Source organism: Leucopleurus acutus (assembly GCF_964270905.1).
Source record: "Leucopleurus acutus genome assembly, chromosome: 1".
Classification (NCBI taxonomy): domain Eukaryota; kingdom Metazoa; phylum Chordata; class Mammalia; order Artiodactyla; family Delphinidae; genus Leucopleurus; species Leucopleurus acutus.
The window spans coordinates 144852767-144879933 of NC_139142.1; the positions used below are offsets into that span (position 1 = coordinate 144852767).

Genomic DNA, 27167 nt, shown 5'->3' on the forward strand with positions numbered 1-27167 from the left:
ACTTTTATTATATTCCCCTGACCTGGAAAATGTATTTAGCACATTGCAGGGGTTAACATTGATATCCGTGAGCAAATGAACAGGCAGAAGAATGATTAGAGTGAGAGAGGTGAACTTCGTCCAGAGGTCTGGGAAGCCAGGACAGTGACGTCATCAGCTCAGTGGGAAAGTTCAGTCTAACAAGCGTTGCACACTGGGGCTGGCAGACAGTCTGGGCTACGGTCTGCGGCAGTTGGACCGCTTTGCCCGTGCCTTTCTTTAGCCTGGCTTCCCCCTACGTCTCCTAGTTAAAAGCCTCACCTTTGCCCCACTCCCAAGTCCAGCCCCTAACTTTCCGCCGGCCCCATTGGCTGCGCGACCGCCCAGTGGGCAGGCAGAAACCGCGGGCTTGCTCTCCTCGCCGGGGAGTCTGCTCTCGTTCCCGAGTCTCGCGAGCGTTACGGTAACTCGCGGAGGCGGTGCAGTTGGGTACGTTCACGGCTAGTGTGAAGCGAACGGGTTCCGTGACCATGTTCCGAGCGGTGGCTCCTGGTCAGTTCCGGCGGGCGGTGAGTCCGGGAGGGAAGGGTCGAGCCCGGTGACGGTCCAGCCTCGATCTGCTGTCCCTGTGAAGGTCTGGGCGAAGGTCACCGCCACCCCCGGACCTGACTGGCCCTCGCGCTGGCAGGCCCAGCCCGGCCTGGGGCTCGGGCTCAAAGTTCTGGGGCCTGCCCTTGCCTCCTTTCGGGCCGCCAGGTGGGGGTCGAGGTCAGAGGTCAGAGTACTGAACCTGCGCTCCCGCTGCCCCTCCTCTTCCCCGTCTTCTTCCCAGCCCCTCTCCCAGCCTCCAGCACTGACAGGCCGCCAGTTTCTCCACCTTTGACGGGGAGCGAGCAGCTGAGTCCCCGGGGAATCTTTACCCGAGGGAGGAAAATGTCGCCGCCGGCATGTCCTCTTGGAAAAAGTTTAAAACCTGAATTCAGCTTGGAAGGTGACGTTTCTGGAAGAATTAAACATTTTCCCTGGATGCATTGCGGCTCTTCGAATCCACTCACTGTCAAGTGCTGGGGCGAGCGAGGGGCAATGTGGTTTTGGAAACCTGCTCTGCTCTCTGGCTAATGGGGCAGTGCTGCGTTTAGGTGATTGTGCTGACAGCTGTAGCCAATTTTGAAAGGCAGGCGTCTTTTTACTGCAAGCTGACCTGCTTTTAAACCAGCAGATTGCTGGTTAAATAGCTAGGGAACGATATTGGTAGCGGTAAGTTTTTGATGCTTTCATTAGTTACAAATCATGAGTTTACCACATTTTGCTATTATGAGAAAGACTGATAGAAAATATGTGTTTTCCTAATGCTATGGGACAGTAGTATTTGGAGATTGACCAATTACAAGTCAAGTAACAATTTATATTGTAGATTCTGTAGATATTCTGATGGTTAAGTGACAAGATTGCTAAACTTGGGTCAGAAACTTTCCTGACATTTTGTACTTTTTCTACAGTTTTTCTTGTGCATGCATGTTTTCATACCCACCGCTGGGATTTTCTCCCTGAAACATAGTTGGCAGTATTTCTAGATATCTGTAGGCCCTTTTCTTATGTATTCTTGTTCCCTTAAAAAAAAAAATCCCAACCCTGCCCCCCCCCCCCATACGCTCAAAGTTCAAACCCACATCCTTCAGGTCAGTGTTCAGTCTTCCCCAGAAATTTTCCTCAGATGACTCAGACATAAACAAGTTAAAGTCATGGATTTGGGAAAGTTCCAGGTATCAGAGCCAGATTCTTACCTATACAGTAATTGGAAGATAGTTATGTGGACAGGTTAGAAGTCTGGCATAAGTGAAATAGTTGTGGAGGGGGAATTTAGGACTCAGTTATTTTGTAGCACTAACAGAAAAAAATGGAATGACTAGCTTAAGTCATTATAAACACTGCCAATATACATAGGCAGTATTTCCAAATCTTTGCTGTGGTTTGCCAAAGACTTTGACCTTGACTTTATTTTCAGAGTTTGAAGTCATGCTTAGAGTAGCTCCTCTAAAGTCATTAAGAACATTTGAGAGATTTGAATTTCAAGGGTATAGGAAAACAGCGGGAACACTTGTAAAATGGATACATAAATACACATACATATTTAACTTTAAAAATTTAGATATTTCAAGCTTACAGAAAAGTTGCAAGAATAGTACAAAGAATTCTCAAAACCCTTTGCTGAGTTTCACCGGCTATTAACAGTTTGGCACATTTGCTTTCTGTCTCCTCATATATACATATTATTTTTCTGATATAATATGTATGTTGCAGACATGCTCTATACTAAATAATTCAGTATATGTTCTATGAACAAGGAGGTTCATCTTTCATTATCACAGTATAATGGGCAAAATCAGCAAGTTTAACAATGATACAATACTATGATCTGTAGATATTACTCAGGTCTTACCAATTGTTACTCATTTGTAGCAGTATTTTTTTATTGTTGTTTTTTAGTTGAAGTATAGTTGATTTACAGTGTGTTAATTTCTGCAGTACAGCAAAGTGATTTATTTATATATGTGTGTGTGTACACATTCTTTTTTATATTCTTTTCCATTATGGTTTATCTCAGGATACTGAATACAGTTCCCTGTGCTCTACAATAGGACCTTGTTGTTTATCCATTCTCTATGTAATAGTTTGCATCTGTAGCAGTATTTCTTATTCTGGTCTAGGACACTCTGGGATCATGCCTTGCATTTAGTTCTCATGTCTCTTCAGTCTTTGTTAGAAAACTCCTCAGCCTTTCTTTGGCTTTGATGGCATTGACATTTTTGAAGAGTACAGGCCTTCTATTTTGTTGACTGTCCCCCGATTTAGGTTTGTCTGGTGTTTCCTCTGATTAGTTTCAGGTTATGTACTGGCAGGAGTATCACAGAAGTGGTATTGTGTTCTCAGTGCATCATATTAGGAGGCTCATAATGTTGGTTTATCCCATTATTGGTGATGTTAATTAATTGGCTAAAGTGTTCAGCAGGTTTCTCCACTATCAAATTACTACTTATCTGTTAACTAATTTGTGGAGAGATACATTGAAACGATGTAACTCTTCTGTTTCTCATCAGACTTTCACCCATTAGTCTTATCTGTTGATGATTCTTGCCTGAGAAATGAGTACTGTGATGTAAAATAGCGATTTTTCTAATTTCATCATTCCTTCTACTTTTTAAAAAATTAATCAATTTTATTTTATTTTTGGCTGCGTTGGGTCTTCGTTGCTGCACGTGGTCTTTCTCTAGTTGTGGCGAGCGGGGGCTGCTCTTCGTTTTCATGAGCGGGCTTCTCATTGCGGTGGCTTCTCTTGTTGCAGAGCTTGGGCTCTAGGCGTGCGGGCTTCAGTAGTTGTGGCACGTGGGCTAAGTAGTTGTGGCTCGTGGGCTCTAGAGCGCGGGCTCAGTAGTCGTGGCGCACGGGCTTAGTTGCTCCACGGCATGTGGGATCTTCCCAGACAAGGGCTCGAACCTGCGTCCCCTGCGTTGGCAGGCGGATTCTTAACCACTGCACCACCAGAGAAGTCCATTCCTTCTACTTTTATTAGCTTTGTATAATTATAAGAAAGAACATTTTCTTCTTGCTTATTGATGTATTTATTTATGGACTCATGGATCCTTACTTCATTCAGTAGGTTACTTCATCCATTACTACTCTTAAATGTTTTGGTGCTCAAGTTGTCCCAGATTTCTAAAGTGCAAGTCACTCAGTCTGGCTCCTGTTTACTTATATTTATGATACCGTAAAGTCAAAGTGAGTTATCTGAATCCCCACTCTTGCAATTTAAATAAATTGTTCTGTAGCTAACCATGAGTAAATTCAGGAAGATATGTTTCTACAAAACCACATTTTTAATAATAGATTTATCTATTAAAAGATTAAAAAGATTAAACTGTTAACATCATAATGTGAATATAGCTAACACTATTAAACTGTACATTTAAAAATGATTAAGATGGTAAATTTATTGCAACTAGTGAAAAAAAGATACCATAAGCTGTTAGAATGTCTAACACTATTAAACTGTACATTTAAAAATGGTTAAGACGGTAAATTTATTGCAACTAGTGAAAATAAAAGAGATACCTTAAACTGTTAGAATGTAAGTTAAATGACTCGCATTTGGTATCTAAATTCCATTTTCATTTTGATTTATCTGTGGCCTTGAGCAAAGTCTCTTGGTGAGGGGGGAGTGGTCCTCAATGTTATCTGTTAATGAAAGTGTTTTCCATCTGGGGAACACAATAAGAGGAAAATAGGTAGTTAACATTCTTGCAGGGTTATTGATTTGAATTATTAGTGTTATTTTATTCATTTACATTTGAAATTGATTTGTTGACTAAGATACCAAAGAGATGTTTTACATGGAGAGTGAAGCAACACTTTTCAAGGTTATTTGAGTCTTCCTGTTACTATATTCATTGCCAGACAGGAGGCATATCTACCTTGATTCAGAAGCTATGAAACTGGTATGAAGGAACATGACATTTTTCAGAGTCCACGGTCTATCATTGATGAATGAGATTGAACTCTGTAATTCACATGCAAATTTTAATTTCTTTTGAAAGAAGAAAGCCAAGTTTGATGTGGTACTAAAACATTTATTGCATAAGGGGAATTCTGTAAAATTATGCTTCCTGCCAACGTGTCTACTTAAGGGTCTTGTCTGTTTTTAAAGTGAAGTAAATTGACTGTGTTTTTAATAATATAATCAATGTCATATGACATTTCTAGTCATGATTAAAAGCTATCATATTTTATTACTAAGGAGGTTAAAGTACAGAAATGTAATATACGTTTTTAAATTACAAAATATATGTTAAAATAGGGATGGGTAACTTTAATTATATATTTATCTTTTTCAGTAGAAGTTGGAAAGATTTTATAGTTTGTTCCTGCTTTTTAATTTTTGAGTTAAGCAAAACGACCCCCACACCCTTCCCATTACCCCACTTAGTTTTCAAAGGTGGGGGAGGTAGGTTAAACTTATTCTTACTACTTTAGGTTTTGAGTGGGTTTGTACAGTAGGGAGTTAGAGTCCAACTTTTTTTTTCCTTCTAACACCTGTGGTAGTTTACTACCTGAACATACAGTTAAAGGCACAGCAGGAGCACCTGAGCAGTGAATCTCCTTTGTTGCTCCTAAAAACACTGAAAAGCAAAAACAGTGTCAAAACTGTTAAGGTTGAATAAGAGAAGGACCAAAATGTGTTCACTGGACTTAGCTATCCCAGGTTGTTGGTGACTTTGAAGAGACTGGATTCAGTGTTGTAGTGGAAGTGAAAGCTGGTTTGCTGTGAGTAAAGGAGAAAGAGTGAGGTGAGGCAGCAGAGTTTATGCTTAAGGACGTTGTTTTCAAGAAGTCTGGCTCTGAAAGGGTGGAGGGAGGATGATGACCCCTTTAATCCTATCTTCAAGAGTACTGTCTCATTAAGGTCAGTCAACTTAACAAGGGTATGTGGCAGGTATGCAGAAGAAAACTTCACATTTTACTGATGGGAACTAAGTCTACTTAGTAGTCTAGGTAAGTTCTGTAAAAGTATGATGGGGTATTTCTTTAGTGATTTAGCAAGTTTGCGTACTGTCCTTGGTAGATACACATATTAACTGCTTAGATAATTAAGTTATCAATGAGAGAAAAACGGTTGCTTTTTTAGTTTTTGATCATTTAGGGGGAAACTTTTCAGTTAGTCGCTAAACATTCATTGAATGCCCACTATGTGTCACGCTCAAAGATAGATACTGAGTTCACAGTGGAGGATGAGACAGACCTAATCCCTGCCCACATGGTGCAAACAGACTGGGAGAGACAAATATTGAACACATTATTTTAAGTGTGATCATTGTGACAGAAAGGTGTATAGGGTGTTTGGGGAATATGTAATTGGGGAGAGCATTAATCTAGTTAGGGGGCTAGAGAAACCTGTGAAATTACTTTGTAAACTAAGGTGCTTTACAACTGTTGTTATTGGCTGATGAAGTAATAGTAAGGGTGAAGGATTTTCTTTAGATAAGAAGGCCACTTCATTTTTGAGTTTTGGCTATCTTAAATCACCTGTTTACCATTGTTTTAATTCTGTACATATTGTATGTGTTCTTATTTGATCATATCTTGCTTTTTTTAAAACATGGCGTTATTTCCAGGGTTGAATTAGAAATAAAAGAATGCGTCGGTCATGTTAGTTTGATTATCCTTAAAAAAACCCCAAAAAACCACCCAAAGTCTGTGGCCCCCTTGCTTCAGTTCTGGACAACTCTGAAGGGCCATCCTAGTTCCAGGGTTCCTTGTGAGATCAGCCGAGAGCTTTGTAGTGACTGCACTGCAATATTGCAGTTCAGCTTCTTCCACCGCCCAGTTCTATTTCCTTGATGCCTCCTGAGTCTCGTTCTCAAGAGTACTCCCCAATAAACTTCTTGCACACCCACACACACAAAAGGAAGATCTAAGTGTAAGGTGGCAACAAACATTTATAATCCTTAAGCATTCACTGTATGTAATTAAATAACTTCTTACCTGTGAATCTGGAATGGTCCTAGCTATGTTCATTCTCAGGAGAATCAAGAAGACAGTTATTCGCATCATTTTCTGTGGTTCAAATGAATAACCTTGAGGAGTAACTAATCTAGAGTCTTAAAATTGTTTTTTTTATAGCTCAGTGTATAAAGTAGAAGTTTAAAAGGATGTTTTTGAAGCAACAGATTTTTTAAAAATAGACTTTATTTTTTGGAGCAGTTTTAGGTTCATAGCAAAATTGAGCAGAAAGTACAGAGCATTCCCATATTACCCCTTTTTCCCTCCCTCACTATCAACGTCCTGCACCAGAGTGGTACATTTGTTACAATTGAAAAACCTACAGTGACACATCATTATCATCCAAAATCCATAGTTTACGTTAGTGTTCACTCTTGGTGTTATACATTCTATGGGTTTTGACAAATGTACGGTGATAAGTATCCACTGTTATAGGATACAGAATAGTTTAATTGCCCTAAAATCCTCTGTGCTCTTCCCTTTCCCTGCCAACCTCTGGCAACTACTGATCTTTTTCCTGTCTCCATAGCTCTTCCTTTCCAGCACGTCACATTGGTCAAACCGTATAGTATGTAGCATTTTCAGACTGTCTTCTTTCACTTAGTAATATGCATTTACAGTTCCTCCATGCCTTTTCATGGTCTGATGGCTCTTTTTTTTATTTTAAAGCATTGACTAGTACTCCATTTGCTGAGTGGTACCACAGTTTATCCATTCACCTACTGAAGGACTTTTTTTTTTTTTTAATTAAGTAGGTTGCACTGGACCTTAGTTGTGGCTGGTGGGCTTCTTAGTTGCGGCTTGAGGGCTCCTTCGTTGTGGCTTGAGGGCTCCTTAGTTGTGGCTTGAGGGCTCCTTAGTTGCAGCAGTCAGGCTCCTTAGTTGCGGCTTGCGGACTCCTTAGCTGTGGCATGTGAAATTTTAGTTGTGGCATGCATGTGGGATCTAGTTCCCTGACTAGGGATCAAACCTGGGCCCCCATGTTGGGAGTGCGGAGTCTTAACCACTGTGCCACCAGGGAAGTCCCCTGAAGGACGTTTTGATTGCTACTAAGTTTTGGCAATTATGAATAAAGCTTTCATAGATATCCGTTTGCAGGTTTTTGTGTGGACATAAGTTTTGTTTTGGCCACACCACACAGCATGTGGGATCTTAGTTCCCTGACCAGGGATGGAACCCATCCCCCTACAGTGGAAGTCCAGAAGAGTCTTAACCGCTGGACCACCAGGGAAGTCCCATTGTGTGGATGTAAGTTTTCAACTCATTTGGGTAAATACCAAAGAGTGTGACTGCTGGATTGTATGGCAAGAGTATGTTTAGTTTTGTGAGAAAACGCCAAACTGTCTTCCAAAGTGGCTGTACCATTTTGAATTTACACCAGAGTTCCCATTACTTCATATCCTCACCAACATTTGGTGTTGTCAGTGTTTTGGATTTTCACCATTCTAATAGATGTGTAGTGGTATCTCATTCTTGTTTTAATTTGCAGTTCCCTAATGACATATGATGTAGAGCATCTTTACGTGTGCTTATTTACCGTCTGTATATTTTCTTTGGTGAGGTGTCTATTCAGAACTTTTGCCCATATTTAAATCAGTTTGTTTCTTATTGTTGACTTTTAAGAGTTCTTTGTGTATTTTAGATAACAGTCCTTTATCAGATATTTTTTTTTTGCAAATATTTTCTCCCAATCTGTGGCTTGTTATCCTTTTGATGAAGAAGTTTTTAGAAGCAATTTTCAACTCATTTATTAGACATCTACTCTGTGCTAGACATTGAAGTAGAAGCTGGGGTTGTAGCGGTAAGAAGACCAGACATGACCTCTGTACTCAAAATCAAGAAGGGAAGACAAAGTAATCAGGTGCGTGTGGTCAAGTGCTGGAATGAAGTCGATTCAGGGTACTGTGTTGGTGCTAGGAAAGTTAACCAGTTGGAGGAGATCCAGGAAGCTTTCATGCTAACTTTTATTGAGCATTTATTATGTTCCAGGAACTATCCCAAGAGCTTTATTTTACAATTACTAATTTAATCCTTCCCAACAACTCTGAGATTATTACTGTTGTTATCATCATCTACATTTTATGATCTGGGAACTGAGGCACAAAGAAGTAATGGTGGAGGTGGGATTTAAACCCAGGCAGGAATTCCCTGGCTGTCCAGTGGATCAGACTCTGCACTTTCACTGCCCGGACCCAGGATTGATTATTGGTTGGGGAACTAAGATCCTGCAGGCCGCACAGTGCAGCCAGAGAATTTAAAAACAAAAACAAAAAACAAGAACAGGCAGGGGAGCTCTAGAGCCTGTACTCTTTACCACAGCACTGTACTAAAGTTTCTTGGAGGGGTTGGCATTTAAGCAGAAAATCTAAGGGTGATTGGAAGCTAATCCGGTAATAGAGGAAGAGGTCCTTAAGTCAGAGGGAACAATGTGAGGACAGGCTAAAGGTCAGAAAGAGCAGGGCAAGTTCAAGTATCCGAAAGTAAGTTATAAATAGAGCAAAAGATATATGGCTAGGGAGGTAGATCAGGCCATAGAATAAATGCCTGGTAAGCCAATCTAAGGAGTCTAGTTTACCATATCCTAAGGAGGCAGGAAGCAGTTGACTTGTTTGAGCAGGAGAATAACGTTGGATTTTTATCATTGAAAGATCACTGAGAGAAATGGATTGGAAGGGAGCAAAGTTGGTTTGGGAGTCAGTTGGAGTAATAAGAGAGGGTTAATGGCCTGCACTAGGTAGTGGAATTAAAGATGGAGAGAAGTGAGTGGAGTTAGGATATACTATATTTAGAAGGAAGAATTGTTACAGCTTTAGTGGTTGATTGGCTGTGAGAGTTGAGGAAAAAACCCAGATATGACTCTCAGATCATGGTTTGGGCAACTTGTTAGGGGATGGTGCATCCCCTGAAGAACTCCAGAGAAGCAGTATGGGAGGGGGCTGGAGGATCAAGGGAAAGATGAGTTAAGATTTGGATTTGCTGAGTTGGTGAGTGATTGATGAGACAAGTTAAGCAATTGGATATGCAGGTGTAACCTAATTATATAGGTCTAGCACTTAGGAGAGAGATTTGATACCTCTATCTCTGTCTGTATATCTGTCATTTTTATATAGATGATAAATTATTAATTAAGCAATGGAAGTAAGAATGGACTAGTCAGTAATTTCAAACATTTTGAGAGAAGAAGTAAGCATGAAAAGTATTTGTTGGTAATTTTGGTGAGTGCAGAAGCCAGGATACAAGTACAGTAGTTGAGGTGTGTATGGGAGATGAGGAATTAGCTGGAGTGAAAGGTGGGATAATGGATTTTTAATTTTGGGTTTCATTAAAATTGGGAGAGCTTCAAACATGTTTTAAAGATGACGGGAAGGAGCCCAGGAAAAGGGAGAGGTGGGAGAGGTTGGAAACGTTACTGAGAGGTGATTACAGAATGAAGTGTTTGACTAGATTTGAGAGGATGGAATCCAGAGTCCAGATGAAGGGATCAGATCCAGGAGGGAGGACCTGCAGCAGCTTCTACTGTGATAGAGTAGGGGTGGGAATTTCTGTGTTGGATATCAGGAAGGGGAAGCAGTTCTCTTCTGATGGCTTCAGTTTTCATTGCAAAGTAAGAAGCGAGGCTTTCTTCTGAGAGTAAGGAGCAGACTATGTTGGCAGTTTGAAAAATGTCAGAAGGGGATATTGGAAATAGTTGCTGTGGAGAGTGAGTGAGAGTGCCAACAAGGATGTCATAGTAACATTGCCAGGCAGAGGGCCCAGATAAGGTTGATGACCAAGAATATATGGTGGCACTGGTCTGCATGAATTAATTTGAATTTAAGTAGCAGTGTTTTGAAGAGATTGAGATTCTTTTCTGAGCAGCTCTCTTACTGATTTCAATAGTTACCTTCAGATGTTTAAGATTTGGCTCCTTTTTTCCCCATAAAAGAGAGGGCCCTAAAGTCTACAGATGCAATGAATGGGTCATAAGGTAATGAAATGACTTTCATTTAAAAACCTTTTCAGTAATGGGACCTGTATTTTTTTTTTTTTTTTGCAGTACGCGGGCCTCTCACTATTGTGGCCTGTCCTGTTGCGGAGCACAGGCTCCGGATGCGCAGGCTCAGCGGCCATGGTTCATGGGCCCAGCCGCTCTGCGGCATGTGGGATCTTCCCGGACCGGGGCACAAACCCGTGTCCCCTGCATCGGCAGGCGGACTCTCAACCACTGCGCCACCAGGGAAGCCCGGGACCTGTATTTTTTGTATCTTTTGTGATATTATATACCACTTCTATTTAAAATAGGATTTTAGGGTTACAGAATTCTTAGAGCTGGAAAAGAGGCCTTTGATATCATCTTTTTGTTTCTTTTTGACCAGTGCTATTTTTTTTTTTAACAAGAGAATATTTGCTAAGTGAAACATTACAGGAATGACCCATATATAAAACAGCTAAAAATGATGGTGCTTTGATGAGAGCTGGTAATTAAAAACCCCAAATCTGGAGTCCAACTACCTGGACTTTAACCTGGCTCTGTTTCTTAGCTATGTAGCCACTAAGCTCCAATTCCCTCATCTGTAAACTCAGGATAATAATGGTACCTACATCATAGAGGTTTCTTGAATTTTAAATACGATTTTATCTTAGTACAGGGCTCTATAATATTAGTTTGGTTAATTTGGTTAAAGCAAAGCTGGGGACCATTCTGGCAGCCCTACCTGCCTGGTTCTCACTTTATTCTATGCGGTCGTTCCTGAGGTGCCTCCCTGGATGGAGTATAGTCTGAAAACCATTGATCTAGTTTGTCTCCTTCAATTTGAAGATGAAGAAACTGGGCTCTGGAGTGAGGAATAACATTTTAAAGGTCACAGACCAGTTTCTTCTGCTGTAGGCTACACATAGCTGTTATTGCTGAATTAAGCTACATAACCATGTTTAGATGCTTGCAGCTTCTCTTTAGGTGGTATCTGAGAAATAGAAGATGGAACATTGAATTAGAAGAAAGCGTAGTATTAAAAAAACTATAAAGGAGTCAATTGATAAAGTAATATGGAGTGCCTTATGATATATGTGGTACTTAGTAAAGATTGATCAGATAGACGGACTGAGTAGTTTCTTATGTATATTCTTTTGTTGTTTATTCTTATAAATTTAATTTTGAATAGTCTTTTAGAAAGAATATGCAGTGATCCCTTGGAAGTTCTAAAAGGCTTGACAATTCCTTAGGACACTACCTAATTTATCTTATGTTAGAACTATAATTTATAGCAAATATGGGCCTTTTGCCACCAAATCTTGGATTTATTCTTTAAATGGTGATGAAAAGCTCATAATTTTTATGGCAAATGATGTGTGAAGCATAATCAAAAATATGGTGTCTGATATATATTGGTAATAAATAGTTTGTTACTGGCAATTCTTGTGAAATGTGATTTAAATCATAAATTATGCCATTGGGTCCTAATTACAAAGTTCTTTACAAGATATTGTGCTCTTCTGATTAAAAAAGAAGTACCGTATAATTCTACAGATGTATATTGGAAACAATATTGTTCTAGACTATGGGGATACAAAAGTGAACAGGCATGGTGTTTGTCTTCTAAGAACTTTCATGCCATCCCAGGAATTGTGAATTGTTGTGAATTGCTACAACTTTTCTGGAGAACAGTTTGTGTCAATCAGTATTAAAAGCCTTGAAAATGTGTCTATCTCTTGATCTAACACTCCTAGGAATTTGTCATAAGAAGAGAATCTTAAGAAGTGCATAAAGATTTCTAACCTTAACCGTAAAGAATTTCACCTCTCGTGAGAAGGCAATTTTTTTTATCGTAAAAAAGGAAAAGTTATACAAACAGTGACTTGATTTGGCAAAAACAAAAGTCTAATTTTCTCCCCTTTTCTTGCTCCCTTTGAGTGAACAGAAAGGGAGGAAAAAAGACAAGAAATGCTATCCACTGATACACAGTGCAGCAATTTCTTCCTCTGGCATATTCTTCAGTGCTGTCCTCTTCCTCTTTCCATTCTCATTCTGTGGCTCTGGAAGCATTTCTGCCCCTGAAGGCTTGCCTTGGAGTCTCTGGTCCCCAGCTCTGGGATTAGGTTCATCAAGGATAGAGGGGGTTTAGGGGGCTGAGGAGAAGGAAGGGGTTGCAGTGGTAGAAGTAGGAGGCTTAGAGGAAGAAGGGCCTATTTTGTTGAAGGTTGCACAGAATCTGACTTAGTAATCCGTGGAAGCAGAACAGGTAGAGTAACTTGGCTAAGTTTCAGCCAAAAAGGTCTTACTGGACTAAAAGGAACTCTTATCTGTTGAGGATAAGTGCAGAGCTTTGGCTATGAGGATGCTCGTCTCTGCATTGTTTATAATAATAAAAAATTACTAATAACCCAAATGATTATGGAAACTAGTTGAACTGATATGCTCATATATTAATAAAAAGGTGAAGAATATAGCAATTGGTATATACAACAGAGTAAACAAAAAAATATGTATTTTGTCAGTTTAGTTGTGCAACCAGCCTTATAGTCCTGTATGTACCTGGCTTCCCTTCATTCATACCCTCTTTGTAAATTTCAAGCTCTGGGTACATTTTACACCCTGCTTTGTTCACTCCAACTCCAGATCTGAAGATTATTGCTGAATTTAAAGCCACAGAACCATGACATTTGATCATCAGTGCCCCTTTTTCTCATTTCTCATTGCCGTTTTCCACAAGGATAGTTCCAAAATTTTCTCCTTTCCTCGTGCCTGTGGTATGCTTCCTTATCCTTTCACATGATAGGAATACCTAAACTTCCTTCCATTCTTCCTCTTGATTCTCTGCTTCATGATCGGCAGCTGCCAACATTTTGGCTCTCTTCATTAATTGAAAACTTATAATTGTATGTGAACAAGTCTTATAATTGTATGTGAACAAGTCTTAATTTCTCTTGAAAACTTTGAGTGCAGGGACCATTCTTGTTCATCTTTGTGTTTCTGGTGTTTGAAATTATTTCAAATGACCATGAACTATTGGTGGTCTCTTGATAGTCCACAGTAGCTATGGATGGTTATTAGTTGGTTCCAAGATACTGTCCAAAAGCTTCTTTTTTGAAGTTGGAAGCATATTTGAACAATTGAAACTTTAGCAAAATTGCTGTGTAGTATTGTATTTTAAAGGCAGATTTACATTATCAGTTATTTTGGTATTCATTTTGCCTGAAGCAACAGAACTTTAGTAATTGATTTCATAATCATTATTTCTAGATGTACTGTTTAGCAGTATTGCTGCAAGTGAATGTAACTGGTAGTAGTTGATTCCCAGTTTGATGGTTAATGTGTTCTAAGGATTTTAAATTTAGATACATTTATCAGTTTGTTATTGAACATGGATTAGTGGGAAAGTTGCTTGGAAATAATAAAATTTTTTTTCTAACAGTAGAATACTAATTTGTATTCTCTGTTTTTATTAGGTAAGACTATCAGTAATAGAGTGATAGACACAGCCCAAATTTTTGCTACTGAGCAAGTATTTTATAAATACATTTATAAAACTGAATATTGCATACAGTTTTCTTTAAAGCACACATGCTTACCAATTAGAGTAAAAATAAAGTTTGTATTACAACATTCTTTTCCTTTTTTTCTTTCTCTTTTTAGGCCTCATTGCTACGATTTCAGAGTACCCTGGTAATAGCTGAGCATGCAAATGATACCCTAGCACCCATTACATTAAATACCATCACTGCAGCCAATCGTCTTGGAGGTGAAGTGTCCTGTTTAGTAGCTGGAACCAAATGTGACAAGGTGAGAAATTTTTAAGGTCAACCATAGCAAATATAATCTCCATCAAGAGACAGGGAGAGATGGAGACAGAGAATTATGCTGAGGACTGTAACCCAAACTGGTCTCTGATCCTCATTAAATGCTGAATGTCACAACCGTTACTACGTGTGAAAAAAGGAACTAAAAGGTTTGCTCACCAGGCATTTTATCTTTTGAAATGAGGTAGAATACTTAATTTAGTTCCACTGGCACCATCATGTACCATCAGGTACCAAGTAGAGTGATAATATTTGAGTCCCCTTAGAGGTTAATAGCTGATCCCTTTTTGTATTGATGAATATGCTTGCTAATTGCTTTTAATTCCTGTAAGTGGTAAATCTGGAAAAAGTATCATGCGTGTTAATTTTTAATTGGTGTAAGAATTCAAATGTAAGTATCATGCTTTCTAAACTATAGCTGCTACTAAAAGGTGTTCTTCATTTTGGTTGTTGTTGAAATAAGACAGTGACAGCTTTGTAAGCTAACCCCCTGGAAAGGAGCTCTAATGTGGTATGCAGAGTCTGTACCTCTGGGCTGTAGTGTAGTTGAAATTGTGCTTCAATTAAGCTTACCCAGCTTGAGCCGCCCGTTCCCTCTCACTATACAGGAGTTGCCAGTTGTATAGCTGGGGGCTTGGACCTCAGAGGAAGAAATCCCTAATAGAGCATGTTTCTTTTTAGAGGATTTAATTTATTTTTTATTAAATGGCATTGTTACAGAGCATGTGATATAATGCAGGTTCAGAATGTTAGTGTTGCTTCTGTCCATATTCTTATGTGAAATTGGTATCTTAAAAGAATGTATTCAAGCAGGTTTGCGGTTATGTGGATTTCTTTACCAAAATCCTGCTAACACTTGTTGAATCTTATATAGTTATTAACCACAATGTATGATGATATAGCTAAGCTATCTTTTTGGTTGCCCTACTTTCAGATATACTAGTTCTGGATTTGATTATTTATTTTGCTGTGATTTTAAATAATTATTCTAATATGACTTAAAAATATTTGATGCTATTTTATTTACATTATTTTGAGAAAGATCAAAGCAAATCATCTTTTCTTCAGTTACAATTTTATTGTCGTGTCACATTTTAATCTTAAAGAAAAACAATCAGTACCTGTATATAGAGACTCTGTTAATAGCCTAGGCGTATTTCAGTTTTATATTGTTTTCTGTAGCTATCATAAACAGCAAGTGACTCTTCTGTGTAGTGCCTGAAGTTTTTGCTGGTTTTTTCTTTTTTTTTTAAAAAAAGATGGTTTTGATAGTACAAGATTGTCTTCCAGTGAACACTTGATTCAGAAGAGGTGCTTTTGCACTGCATTCTTTCTTCAGTGAATATTGTTACAATCTTACCCTCCATCAAGGGGGAGGGGACAGGAGGCACAGCATTTTATGCCTACACCTCAGTGAATCAGCATGGAGGTAAACAAGAAGACAGTAGACCATAATATGATTACCATGTTTCTCCTAAAGCAGAAACTAGTTATGCTGTAATTAAAGAGATTTAAAAGAAGGAATTCTAATTGTCTTCTGTATACAGGAAGTCTGAGTGGTCAAAAAGCTTATCCAGAACCCCATCCTGATTCTGAACAGAAGAAATGAGGATTTCAAATACAAAATATTTTGCTTCATCATAGATAAATATATGTCAGTGAGTAGGAACTCAGTGGTTCACAGGGGACTGTTATATAAGATTTTCTTTATTGCCCAGATTCACTCACTAATTTTAAAATCAGCAGAAATTATTATTGCCAGAGAAAGTGCAGTAGTCTGTATACCAATGTGGTTAACTCCTGTTCTTTAGCTCTAGGAACCCTGAGTCTGAAGTGTATTGGCTGTGTTGTTATTGTGAAAGAATCTAACTGTTGCTTCATTTTCACCATTTCTAAAATGATGAATTTACATTTGCACTGAGTGAAAGGAAAGAGCACAATGTACAACAAAATTTGAGTAGGCAGCTGTGTTGATTTTGGTTTATCAATTAGTACTTCTCTTTTTCAAGGCAGGAATTTTTGTTTAAGGTCAGTGGACAGTAAGATCAATTGGCTTAAGATTTTCTTTGTTAAATAATTTTTTAATTTCTCAAATAGTCCTTTTTCCCATAAGAACAGTTTTTACAGTTGGCCATTAAGATTTTATGCTCTGTTGATAATTGTAGTGGTGGATCTATCAGTATCTTTCTGTTAGATGGATAATTGAAAACTCTTTTATTCATAGGTGGCACAAGATCTCTGCAAAGTAACAGGTGTAGCAAAAGTTCTGGTGGCTCAGCATGATGTGTACAAAGGCCTCCTTCCAGGTGAGTTTTTCCAGTAGAAATAAATAAGTTTATGAATTTATGAAATAAATAAAATACTATGAAATGTGTTTATCAAATGTGTTTAATTCTCAGAGGAACTGACACCATTGATTTTGGCAACTCAGAAGCAGTTTAATTACACACACATCTGCGCTGGAGCATCTGCCTTTGGAAAGGTGAGAAGATTGAGACTGGAATCTGATGTCACTACTTGGAAGCATTAGATTTCATTGTGCTGAAAATGTACAACAGACTTTGTTTAGATAGCTAATCCTGGCTTTCAGAATTAATGTGATAGTTTTGCTAAAATTTATTCTTTCAAGATTTTGTTATAATTTCTGTGAAAATGCTATCCCCAGGCTTTCCATTTTGTCACAGAGACAACTCTGTTCTTTCAAGATTTTGTCATAATTTATTAGAATGCCTCTTCCAGATTTTCAGATTTTGTTATGGAGAAAAACTCTATTTAAAAAAAATCATTTTTCTTTAAAAACAATGTTGAACTTTCTCATTGTGTGAATGTCATTTGTATTAGTAACCCATCATAAGAGATGGCTTTGTTTGGGTGACTGATGGATATTTAGAAAGGCCAAATTTATCTACTTGGGGGATTTGGGAAGGGCTGTGTGGTGGCTGAAGACATCCTTAGGGTAGAGAAATGTGTAATCTGATCATGTGCATTGTGATATGTCTGAAGAAAGAATGTGCTATGAGATGGGTCGTGGTCTGCATGAAGTTTAAAAAAAGGGAGGGGGAATGTAGGGGGAGCCCAAGAGAAGGAATTTGTCAGTGGGTCTTTCTTGCTCTCCCTGTGACCATGGGTATTATTCTAGCTCCCTTTTCTTTTATCCCATTCTTAATAAGCTGCAGCTTGTAGCTTTTATTTTTACCTTTAAAGATGGTAAATTAAGTTGTACACGAATACATTCTTATTATAAAAGATGCATACAGTAAAGCAGTATGCAGAGCAAGGTATCACAATTCCCCTTTCTTATTCCCAGCTCTCTTCCCTCTTCCAAAGTACTGGTGTTAACAGTTGTACATTCTTTTAAGCCTTTTCCTGTGGATTTTCAAATTATAATAAATGTACTTTTTTTTTTTTTTTTTTTTTTTACTTCTAGAATGTGATAGTATAGCATGAATTGTTTTGTGACTGGTGGTTTTCACTTAGGAGTATATCTTGAAAATATTTGCTCATAATGTGTCTATCTCATTTTTTAAATGGCTGCATAATATTTCATAGTTAGCCAAGGATGGACAGTTAGGTTGTTTCTAATTTTTTGTATTTATAAACTTTGCTGTGAAGAAACGTCCTTGTATATACCTTTGTATACATGGGCTGGTATTTATTTAGAACAGAGTTCTAGAAGTGAAATAGCTGGGTCAAGACTACGTGCTTTTAAAATTTTGATGTATATTGCTAAATTGCTCTCATGAAAGGATGCCTCAGTTTGCACTCTACCAGTTGCATAGCTTGCCAACACTTGCTATTGTACATTTTAACATTTCCCCCAATCTGATGTGTGAAAAATATATCTTTAAAAATTTTGCATTTCTCTGATTGATAGTGAGATCAAATATCTTTTCATATAGTTATCAGTCATTTAAATTTCTTTTTTGAATTGTCTTGATTTGACTTTTTTTCCTTTTACATTCACAATTGTAATTGATTTTTAAATATGAGTTTGGGGAATAAGATATAAGCTCTTTCATCAGCTAACCATGTCTAGTGGTAATAGCAGTGAGTTCCCAATACATTGATCCCTTTTCTTGCAAAATGAATAGTGTTTGTGAATATTTATATGTAGTGCAATATTGCTTCTAGACGTGAATCACTGCAAACATGTAGGGATCTTGCACTGTCACCCATGTGAATTGCTCTAGTTTGTTTTTAAGCTCAGAATTATCACTTTGAATTCATTAAATTTTTTCTTTTAAGATTAGTAGAATTTCTGGGCAATAACAGAATTTGTAATCTACAATGTAAGTACATGAGTTTAATGAATAATTGTTCTTTTACTAATAACAGTGTGACAACAATTAGGTTGTCACATTGCAGACTATCATAAGTTTTCCCATTTTTGTGTGGGGTTTGGTAATTGCTAAGTAAGATGGTTCTATATATATGATATATGACTCTGGGCTAGTCATTTACCTTCCTGAAATCTGTTTTCTGATATGTAAAATGATGCGGTTTGGCCAAGTGATGTCTATGATCTACCAACTAGAAATGTTAAAATGGAATGGGTTTTTTCTATGGCAGGTTTCACTTCCCTTGGAAATGATTAAGTCAGAGGCTTGACATCCAGCTCCTGTACTTTGGATTGTTGTACATGAGCATTGAACTAAAAGATCTTTATGGACCATTCCATCTCTGAGAGTTTGGTTCTGTGTTGGGTGATTTAAACAATTTCGTGAGTCTGAGTTTCTGTGATGACAGTTTACCTAAAAGATTGTTAAACCAAGAAGGGGTGTTTGTTGTATCTGATTAGCTAGATTTTAATACTCTAGCCTTGATTGCTATGTTGTGGCATATGGGAGTTTTGAGAACAAAGGTCACATAATAGTAGCTGTTGCTGCAGCCTCTGAATGGATTTGGAATGAGGAAGAGTCCATCAGATTAAGCTAAACAATTGGCTGTATAACAGTTCTTCACCAATTGTGTTTTCAAGATACCACACCTTTGTACTGGTATGCTAGAGTTTAAAAATCTGTCATCTTTTTGTGCATCAAAAGAAAACTGTGTTAGTTATTGCCTCTCCTTCCCTGAAACCATGTGGTTGAGCCTGTTGGATAGTGTAGAAATAGATCTGTTTACCATCCATCCTCTCAGGACATTCAGACAGAAGATCAGACCTGGAAAAACATGTGCCTTTAAGTACTGTGGTAAATTTTTTTCAAGAAGTGCTAAAATAAAACAAGGGATAATAGAAGTACAAAGTATATTAAATTTCAAATTTAGAAAGTTCTAAAACTTTAAAAAGAAGCACGGTCTGCGTATCATAAAATTTGTAAGAGAATCTGCTCAGCCAGGTAACAATATTCCAGCAGTATTTCCTGAACAATTTAAAGAAGGTGGCTCAGGAAAAAGAGTTACTTACTGAAGTAGGCTTTAAATGCTGACAAATTTGGTTTGTTTTAAAAGCACGTGTCTTCTAAACCTCTTATTTATCAAGTTAGAGCTGTGTTTAATGGAATTTTAATTATTTTCCCAAGCCCTTTATTTCCTGTGAAATCTTAATTTTTTCTAATTGTGGATTTATAAACTACAGTACTTTTCAGTAGCTCTTTTATCATGGTTGAAAGGGGATTACTATATAACATAGGTAGCAATAGATTGAAAATTAGAAAATCTTTATAGATTTTCAGATGCAACAGGAGGAAATTTGATTCAGGCTTTTAACACTTGTTAGCATCGATTTATGTAGAACTGCTTATTAGATACGGGGCAGAGACACAAGAAGCAGAAGACACACAATCTCTGTTCTCAGGGTGCTTTATAAATTTAGTTGAGGGTCATATAGTATGTATATTAAAAAGTATTTTAAAACAAAATACACGTTAGTGCCAATTAAATAGTATAATTGTACATGCGTGCAAGAGGATGAAGAATAAAGGAGTGATTAGAGGATAATCCTGAGAGAATTCTTAGAGGAACAGAGAGTTTGGGGATGGAGTGAGGAGAGGAGCTTGAGTACTGTCATAATGAAAGTTTGCCTGCTAGAGGTAGTATCATGTGCTGAGTTTAGGAGATGCCATGGAGTAAGCTCTCTGTAGAAAGTAGTGTACAATTCACCTTTTCTATTTATGTGATCAAAGCAACACTTCACTTTTAAAATTACACGTAGATGGTGTCATCATCTAAGAGAACCTCTGAGTCTAGAAAGCATGGATATTCATTCTTCACTAACTGATTCTGTTTTAGAGCCTGAGAGTCAGAGAAATTTAGAGTAGAAGCATAGAGATTCTCTTCCTCTCTTTGTGAGGTGAAGTAACTAAGGCCTGGGAATATTGTGGCTTGCCCAATGGTCCCTGCTAGTGGGAGCAAAGTTACCACATGTATCTATTCCAAAGATGTTATATGCATATACAAGGAAAAGCACGTACATTAATTTTTGTTGAGATATATTGTGTGTGTGTGTGTGTGTGTGTGTATATATATATATATATAGAGAGAGAGAGAGAGAGAGAGGCATTGTGCTTTACTTTTCTCATTTTTTAAAATTATATGGATGAACTATAATTTATAAACCTATCCCCTATTGATGAACACTTAGGTTAGTTTTGGTCTTTTTAAATGCAACATCACTTTTTAAAAAGGTGAAAATGTCTGCTTTGAAATTTTTTGTTTCATGTACATTAAATAAACATATACAAGTATGTTCTTTCTCAGTATTTGAGAATTTTACTACTACTCTAAATATTTTTCTATATTATCTAAATTCAGTAGTCTATAACTGTCACACTTCATAAATGATGATCATTAAAGCAAATATCGTATCTCATAATTCAGCATACTGAGTTAAGGTAATTTATTGCTATAAAACTCTTAATGTAGTTAGAGTAATCATCGACTCTTACTTATGCTCAAAGACTATCCAAAAAGTTGTGCTTGAAATTGTGGTATGTCTAAAGATGCATGTGAAATACAAAAGATTCAAATTAAAATTTCTACAGAATTTCCATTTAGAGAATGTTATTGCTTATACTTTATAGCCATCCATCAGCATGTATGTGTGTAACTCACTACTTATTTTGCTTTTAGAACCTTTTGCCCAGAATAGCAGCCAAACTTGATGTTGCCCCTATTTCTGACATCATTGCAATCAAATCACCTGACACATTTGTGAGAACCATTTATGCAGGTAAGTACCCAAGGAAAATAATTAATCAGTATGTTAAATTTTTGAAAACTTTAAAAGCAGAGATTAATCTTGAAGATAGGATTTTGAAATATGGACCATCTTAAAGATTTCTGAGGAAAATCTTAGTCTTAGAATTGCTGCTGGACCATGACATGACATTCTCTCTGGTAAATCTGGAACACACTTCTTTCCTTCCTAATCATTCAGTGTACAGAGTGAGATTTTTCCAGTGATCAATAAAAATTAGATTTACTATTTAGTATATTTTGTAAGTGGCACCTGGAAAAGAAAATTTTCTATTTTTTTAAGTAGTATTTTCTTTTTTTTTTAACATCTTTATTGTAAAATAGTATTTTCAGTCTTCTTTGCTGCTTTTACTTCATTTCCATCTGCATTACGATATTCATTTTGGTATCTCTTTAGTTGATCTTTTGGTAAGCATGCTGGTCTCTAGTGGGGCTGGAGAAGGCAGTGAACTCTTTGTTCTTTCTGATTGAAGTTGTGTGTTTCAGTATAAATGGGCAATTCTCAAATCAGATCTTTCATCGTTAGTAGTGTTTAAAGGAAAATATTTGGTCATAGTTTAGGTCACTCTTAATGTGATTGCTAATCCATAAGAAATGTTTCAAATCCTTTAAAAGTCTTGATGCATCACACTTCCTGTCCTTTATGCCTGATCATGTTTTCACTTATTTTCCTCCCTTAGCAAGGCATAGTAGCTTCGTTCTTAGTAAGTTGTTGCAGCTCGTGTTGTTGAGTTACTGATTATGTTGTTTTTGGAGAAGGAAGCTTTTGTTTATATTCCTTTTAGGAAGAGTGTACCTGATTAGTGTGACTGCCTTTTCCAGTTTGTTTCTTCCACGCAGGTCAGCACTTGTTCTATTTTTAAAGACATCCAAGGTTATACAGAGAGCCACTGATATGTTTCTTCAGTGTGTAGTCCTTTATCCTATACTTAGTAAAGGTAGAAAACAAGTAACTGGTCTACAGTTATTTCTTCCTTCTCTTTGTGAAGTAAATTCTGAACCTCAAAGGAATATTTGGGAGGTTTTTTGCCTTTCATGGTGTTTTTTTAAAAATAAATGTGTATTACAGGAAATGCTTTATGTACAGTGAAGTGTGATGAGAAAGTGAAGGTGTTTTCTGTCCGAGGAACATCTTTTGAAGCTGCAGCAACAAGTGGAGGTAGTGCCAGCTCAGAAAAGGGTGAGTGTTCCTTTGAATTTGTTTGTATTTGTTTCAGTTTTTTAGTTTTTAGCTCAGAGATTATATTAGAATAAGAGAAGGCTTCTAGTTAAATTTCTAATGCAGAGTGTTTGAGACCTCAATCTAAATAGTATTCCCAAGTTTATACAAAAATAAGAAATATTTATATCATTTTTGGTCCTCGGATATTTGCTTTGGTGTACATCAAAAGGGTAGGGGGGGCATTAAGATTAATCCGTTATGTTGATGTAAAGATTTTTTACTCCCCTCTCACTGTTGCCTGTTATAATAGAGATTCAATATAATGGAATAATGTAATAATAGTAAACTTATGGAAGGTGTTATACTTTAACATATACAGTATCTTGTTGAACCCCATAGAGAGAGGCTTATTCTAGTTTTATAGCTAGACTCAGAGAGTTAAATGACTTCTCAATGAGCTAATGAGGTGAAGGCTGGAATCTAGTTGTCTTTCATAAAATCAGAGAGAATGAAATTAGTGGCATAAAAAATTCACAGTAACTAACAAAGTTAAATTTCCTGGAATTAATTCTTTGTATATTTCTCTGAAAAAATTATTTTTTACTGTAGAACTTGAATTCATGCTCTATGTTTTGTTATATGTATCAATATATGCAGCATCAAGTGCTTCCCCAGTGGGGATATCAGAATGGCTTGACCAGAAATTAACAAAAAGCGATCGACCAGAGCTAACAGGTGCCAAAGTGGTGGTATCTGGTGGTAAGTGGAATATTGTAATTTATTAATTTTAAAAAATGATGTAAACTTAAAATACTTTGCTTTTATTAGTACTCATTTTAGAGGAGCACAGGTGTTTTTTCAAATGTAAGAAGTAGGTAAGTTGCAAATATTAGTCCCATTTTACCGATTAGGAAAATGAAATCATGAGTTTAATACACAGTTTGGACTTTCTGTTGCAAATCTGTGTCATTGGCACCAGGGGGAGCATGGTACAAATCTCTCAACTCCATAGCTTTGTCTTTTTGACTGACTTCTGTGTTATTCAAAAGAGTATGGTTGACTTCTGAAATCACAGAAAGAACTGGTTGGAATCTCAGGGCTGTGTTGTGTGATTCGCACCTTTCACTCTACTTTGAAAGACCTCCAGTGCAGTCCAGGTCTCGCTGTGTTGTATGATTCCCACCCTTCACTCTTCTTTGAAAGACCTCCAGTGCAGTCCAGGTCTCTATGGATAACTCTTTGAAAGTTTTTTCACATTTAGTATCAAAGCTGTTAATATTGCACAAGACTTGCTTCTTTTTGTATGTCATGTTTCTTACTTAAAAAAAAAAAAAAGACCAAGAAACAAACAAAAAGGCCCACATTTTATAGCCTGCTGGCTTTTTAAAAAAATAACTGCTGTGATTTAAAAATCTTCCCAAACTAAACATCAAATGAAATAATTAAGCTTCCATACAGCCTCCTGTTGCAAGTGGCATTGAGAGGAAATAATTTAATATTTCAAAAAAGGTATATCTGACTAGTTTATTCACTTATTTTTTTAAGAAATGTTTATTGGGTATATGTTCTCTGCCAGGCCCATTGCAAAGTGCTGAAGAAACAAAGAGGAAAAGGCAGATTGTTCTTGCTGTTAAGGAGTTGAAAGTCTAGTGGAATGACTTCCATGAAAATAACTTCTTTCAGTTGTTCAGCTAAGTATTGCTAAATATAGCAGTGACCAAGATAGGTAAGGATCTTGTATTGAAAGAGTTTTTCTTCTAGTGGGGAAGACTGATTTTAAAGACTGATTATACCATTAGTTAACCAGTTAGTTAATTACAGTAGTGTTGAATGCTTTATAGGAGAAGTACAGGAGTATCATGGGAGAACTCAGGAAAGGCTTTATAGAGGAGATGGTAGTTGTGTAATATGAAGATTCATTCATGTATACGAAGTTCAAAATTTTTATGGAATGGAGTTTATATTTGCTCAATTTTTTTTTTCATCTTTTTAAATGAGGTCGGGGTTTGAAGAGTGGAGAGAACTTTAAATTGTTGTACGATTTGGCAGATCAACTACACGCTGCAGGTAAAGTTACTTTCCTTAGTAGAAAAATGTTCCCATTTCGTTGGAAATATTTTTTCTTCATTGTTTCTTTTGTATATAAGTCATTCAAAGCTGCAGATTTTTTGCTTTCTCTGGTTTTCAACTTTTCTCTCTGAAACAGTTTTTCTTAGTCTCCAAGTAAATGGTGTAGCGTTCAGTGGAGAGAGGTTGTCTATGTTCTTTTTTATTATTTATATGACACACTTAACATTTGCCACATTTTAGTAGTTTTTTCCATTAAAAAAAATTAAATGTCAGCTTCATCGCCTACTTCAGATTCAGGAATGCCTTATTTTTCCCTTTATTGGTGGTCTAACATAAATCTCTCATACAAGTAGAAACTAACATTTAACATTATTTTTTAAATTTATAGGGAAGAGACATCTTGTTATTAAAAGTATATTGAGAATGGAATGATGTTTTTTGAAAAATAAGAAAACTAAAAATATTTTAGTTTTTAATTATACAACCATTACATGAATATGTTCTTCTTTTTATAAAAATATCTGTTTTGTTCTCCCCCTTTTGAGAGTTTTGTGTATAACTTTCTAAGCTTTTCCTGTGCTTCTTTATTACCTAATATGTGTACCCATAGAAACAGTTATGGTTTTGTCTGAATAAAGGCAGGATATCGACTCTTTATAATCAGATGGTGGTATTTGACTGAGGATATTTCATTCATGCATTCATTCACTGAACAAATATTTATCAAGTGTCCGCCATTTGGCAGGCACTATTTTAGGAGCTAAGCGAAAGCAATGAACAAAATAAGCGAAATTATTCTCTCACAGCTCTAGAGGCCACAGGTGTGTTGACATCAAGGTGTTGGCAGAGCCACACTCCCTCTGGGGGTGAATCTGTTTGTTTCCAGTTACCAGAGGCTGCCTTGGCATCCCTGGGCTTATGGCCGCATCACTCCAGTTTCTGCCTCTGTCCTCATATTACTTTCTTCTCTCTGTATCTGTTTCATATCTCCTTCTGTGTCCTTCTTACAAGGATACTGTGATGACATTTAGAACCCACCTAGATAATTCAGGATAAGTGCCTTCTCCCAAGATCCTTAATTTTTTATCCTGTCTGCTGTCATACAGGTAATATTCACAGGTTCTGGGTATTAGAAAGTGACTATATCTTTGGAGAGGCCATTTTTCTGCCTACTACAGACAGTAAACACAATAAATTAGTAAATAATATAGTGTGTTAGAGGGTAGTAAATGCTATGAAAATAATAGAACAGGAAAAGGAGAAGGAGGAGGATTGGAGGGGGAGGATTGCAGGTTTAAATAAGCTGGTCAGAGTATGCCTTAATGAGGAGACATCCGAATAAAGGTTTGAAGAAGGTAAGGAAGCAAGTCATGAGGAAATCTGAGAGAGAGTGTTTCAGGTAGAGGGACCAGTAAAGTGCAAAGGGCTTTTTGCTAAGGCAGGAAGGTGTCTGGCCTCCGTGATGAATAACAAGGAGGCCAGTGTGGCTGGAATGAAAAGTGCAGAAAGGGAGAGTGGTTAAGAGATAAGATTGGAAGTAATAGACCAGATCACATAGGGCTTGTAGGCCTTCGTAAGGAGATTGGTTTTCTCTGAGTAAAATTGGGAACCATTGAGCAAAAGAGTTGCATGATCTGACACATATTAAAAGCATCAGTCTGGCTACAGTTTTGAGAATAGACTATAGGGTGATAAGTCCAGTAACAGGGAGATCAATTAGAAGACTGTTTCAATCATTCAGTGAGAGATGCTCATGGTTTGGACCGGGTTAGTAGCTGTAGATGTGGGGAGAAAGAGTTTTGGGATATATATTTGAAGGTAGAACCATTGGGATCTCCTGATAGACTGAATATAGATTATGAGGAAAAGTTTTTATCTGGCAGCTGGTAGGATGGAGTTGCCATTAGCTTGAGATGGGGAATACCCCAGGTGGCACAGCTTCCAAGGATAGACCAGCAGTTCAGTTTTGGGCATGCATTCAGGCCACCATATGTGCAGGTTCTGCATCCATTCAGCCAACCATGGATCAGAAATATTCGAGGCGGGGGCTTCCCTGGTGGCGCAGTGGTTAAGAGTCCGCCTGCCGATGCAGGGGACACGGGTTCGTGCCCTGGTTCGGGAGGATCCCACATGCCGTGGAGCGGCTAGGCCCGTGAGCCATGGCCGCTGAGCCTGCGCGTCCGGAGCCTGTGCTCCGCAATGGGAGAGGCCACAACAGTGAGAGGCCCACGTACCGCAAAAAAAAAAAAAAAAATTTTTTGGGGGGAAGAAATTCCAGAAAGTTCCAAAAAACAATATGAATTTGCCTTGCACTGGCAGCTGTTTATATAACATTTACATTGTATTTATAATTATTTACATAGCATTTACATTATTCAGTATTATAAGTAATTTAGAGATGATTTAAAGTGTAGGCATTGCACTTCGC

The 27167-nt window shown here is 37.4% G+C and overlaps 1 protein-coding gene across 1 annotated transcript in view; it reads left to right on the forward strand.

Annotated features, from left to right (window-relative positions):
- The first annotated feature begins 408 nt into the window (after window positions 1-408).
- ETFA (electron transfer flavoprotein subunit alpha) overlaps window positions 409-27167 on the forward strand; it is an 85735-nt gene continuing 58976 nt past the window's right edge. Inside the window, exons 1-8 of the mRNA XM_082836090.1 lie at window positions 409-548; window positions 14147-14293; window positions 16535-16616; window positions 16710-16792; window positions 21382-21481; window positions 22577-22687; window positions 23327-23428; window positions 24668-24736. Coding sequence (XP_082692216.1) covers window positions 510-548; window positions 14147-14293; window positions 16535-16616; window positions 16710-16792; window positions 21382-21481; window positions 22577-22687; window positions 23327-23428; window positions 24668-24736 — 733 coding nt within the window. The 5' untranslated portion in view covers window positions 409-509. The remainder of the gene's footprint in view (window positions 549-14146; window positions 14294-16534; window positions 16617-16709; window positions 16793-21381; window positions 21482-22576; window positions 22688-23326; window positions 23429-24667; window positions 24737-27167) is intronic.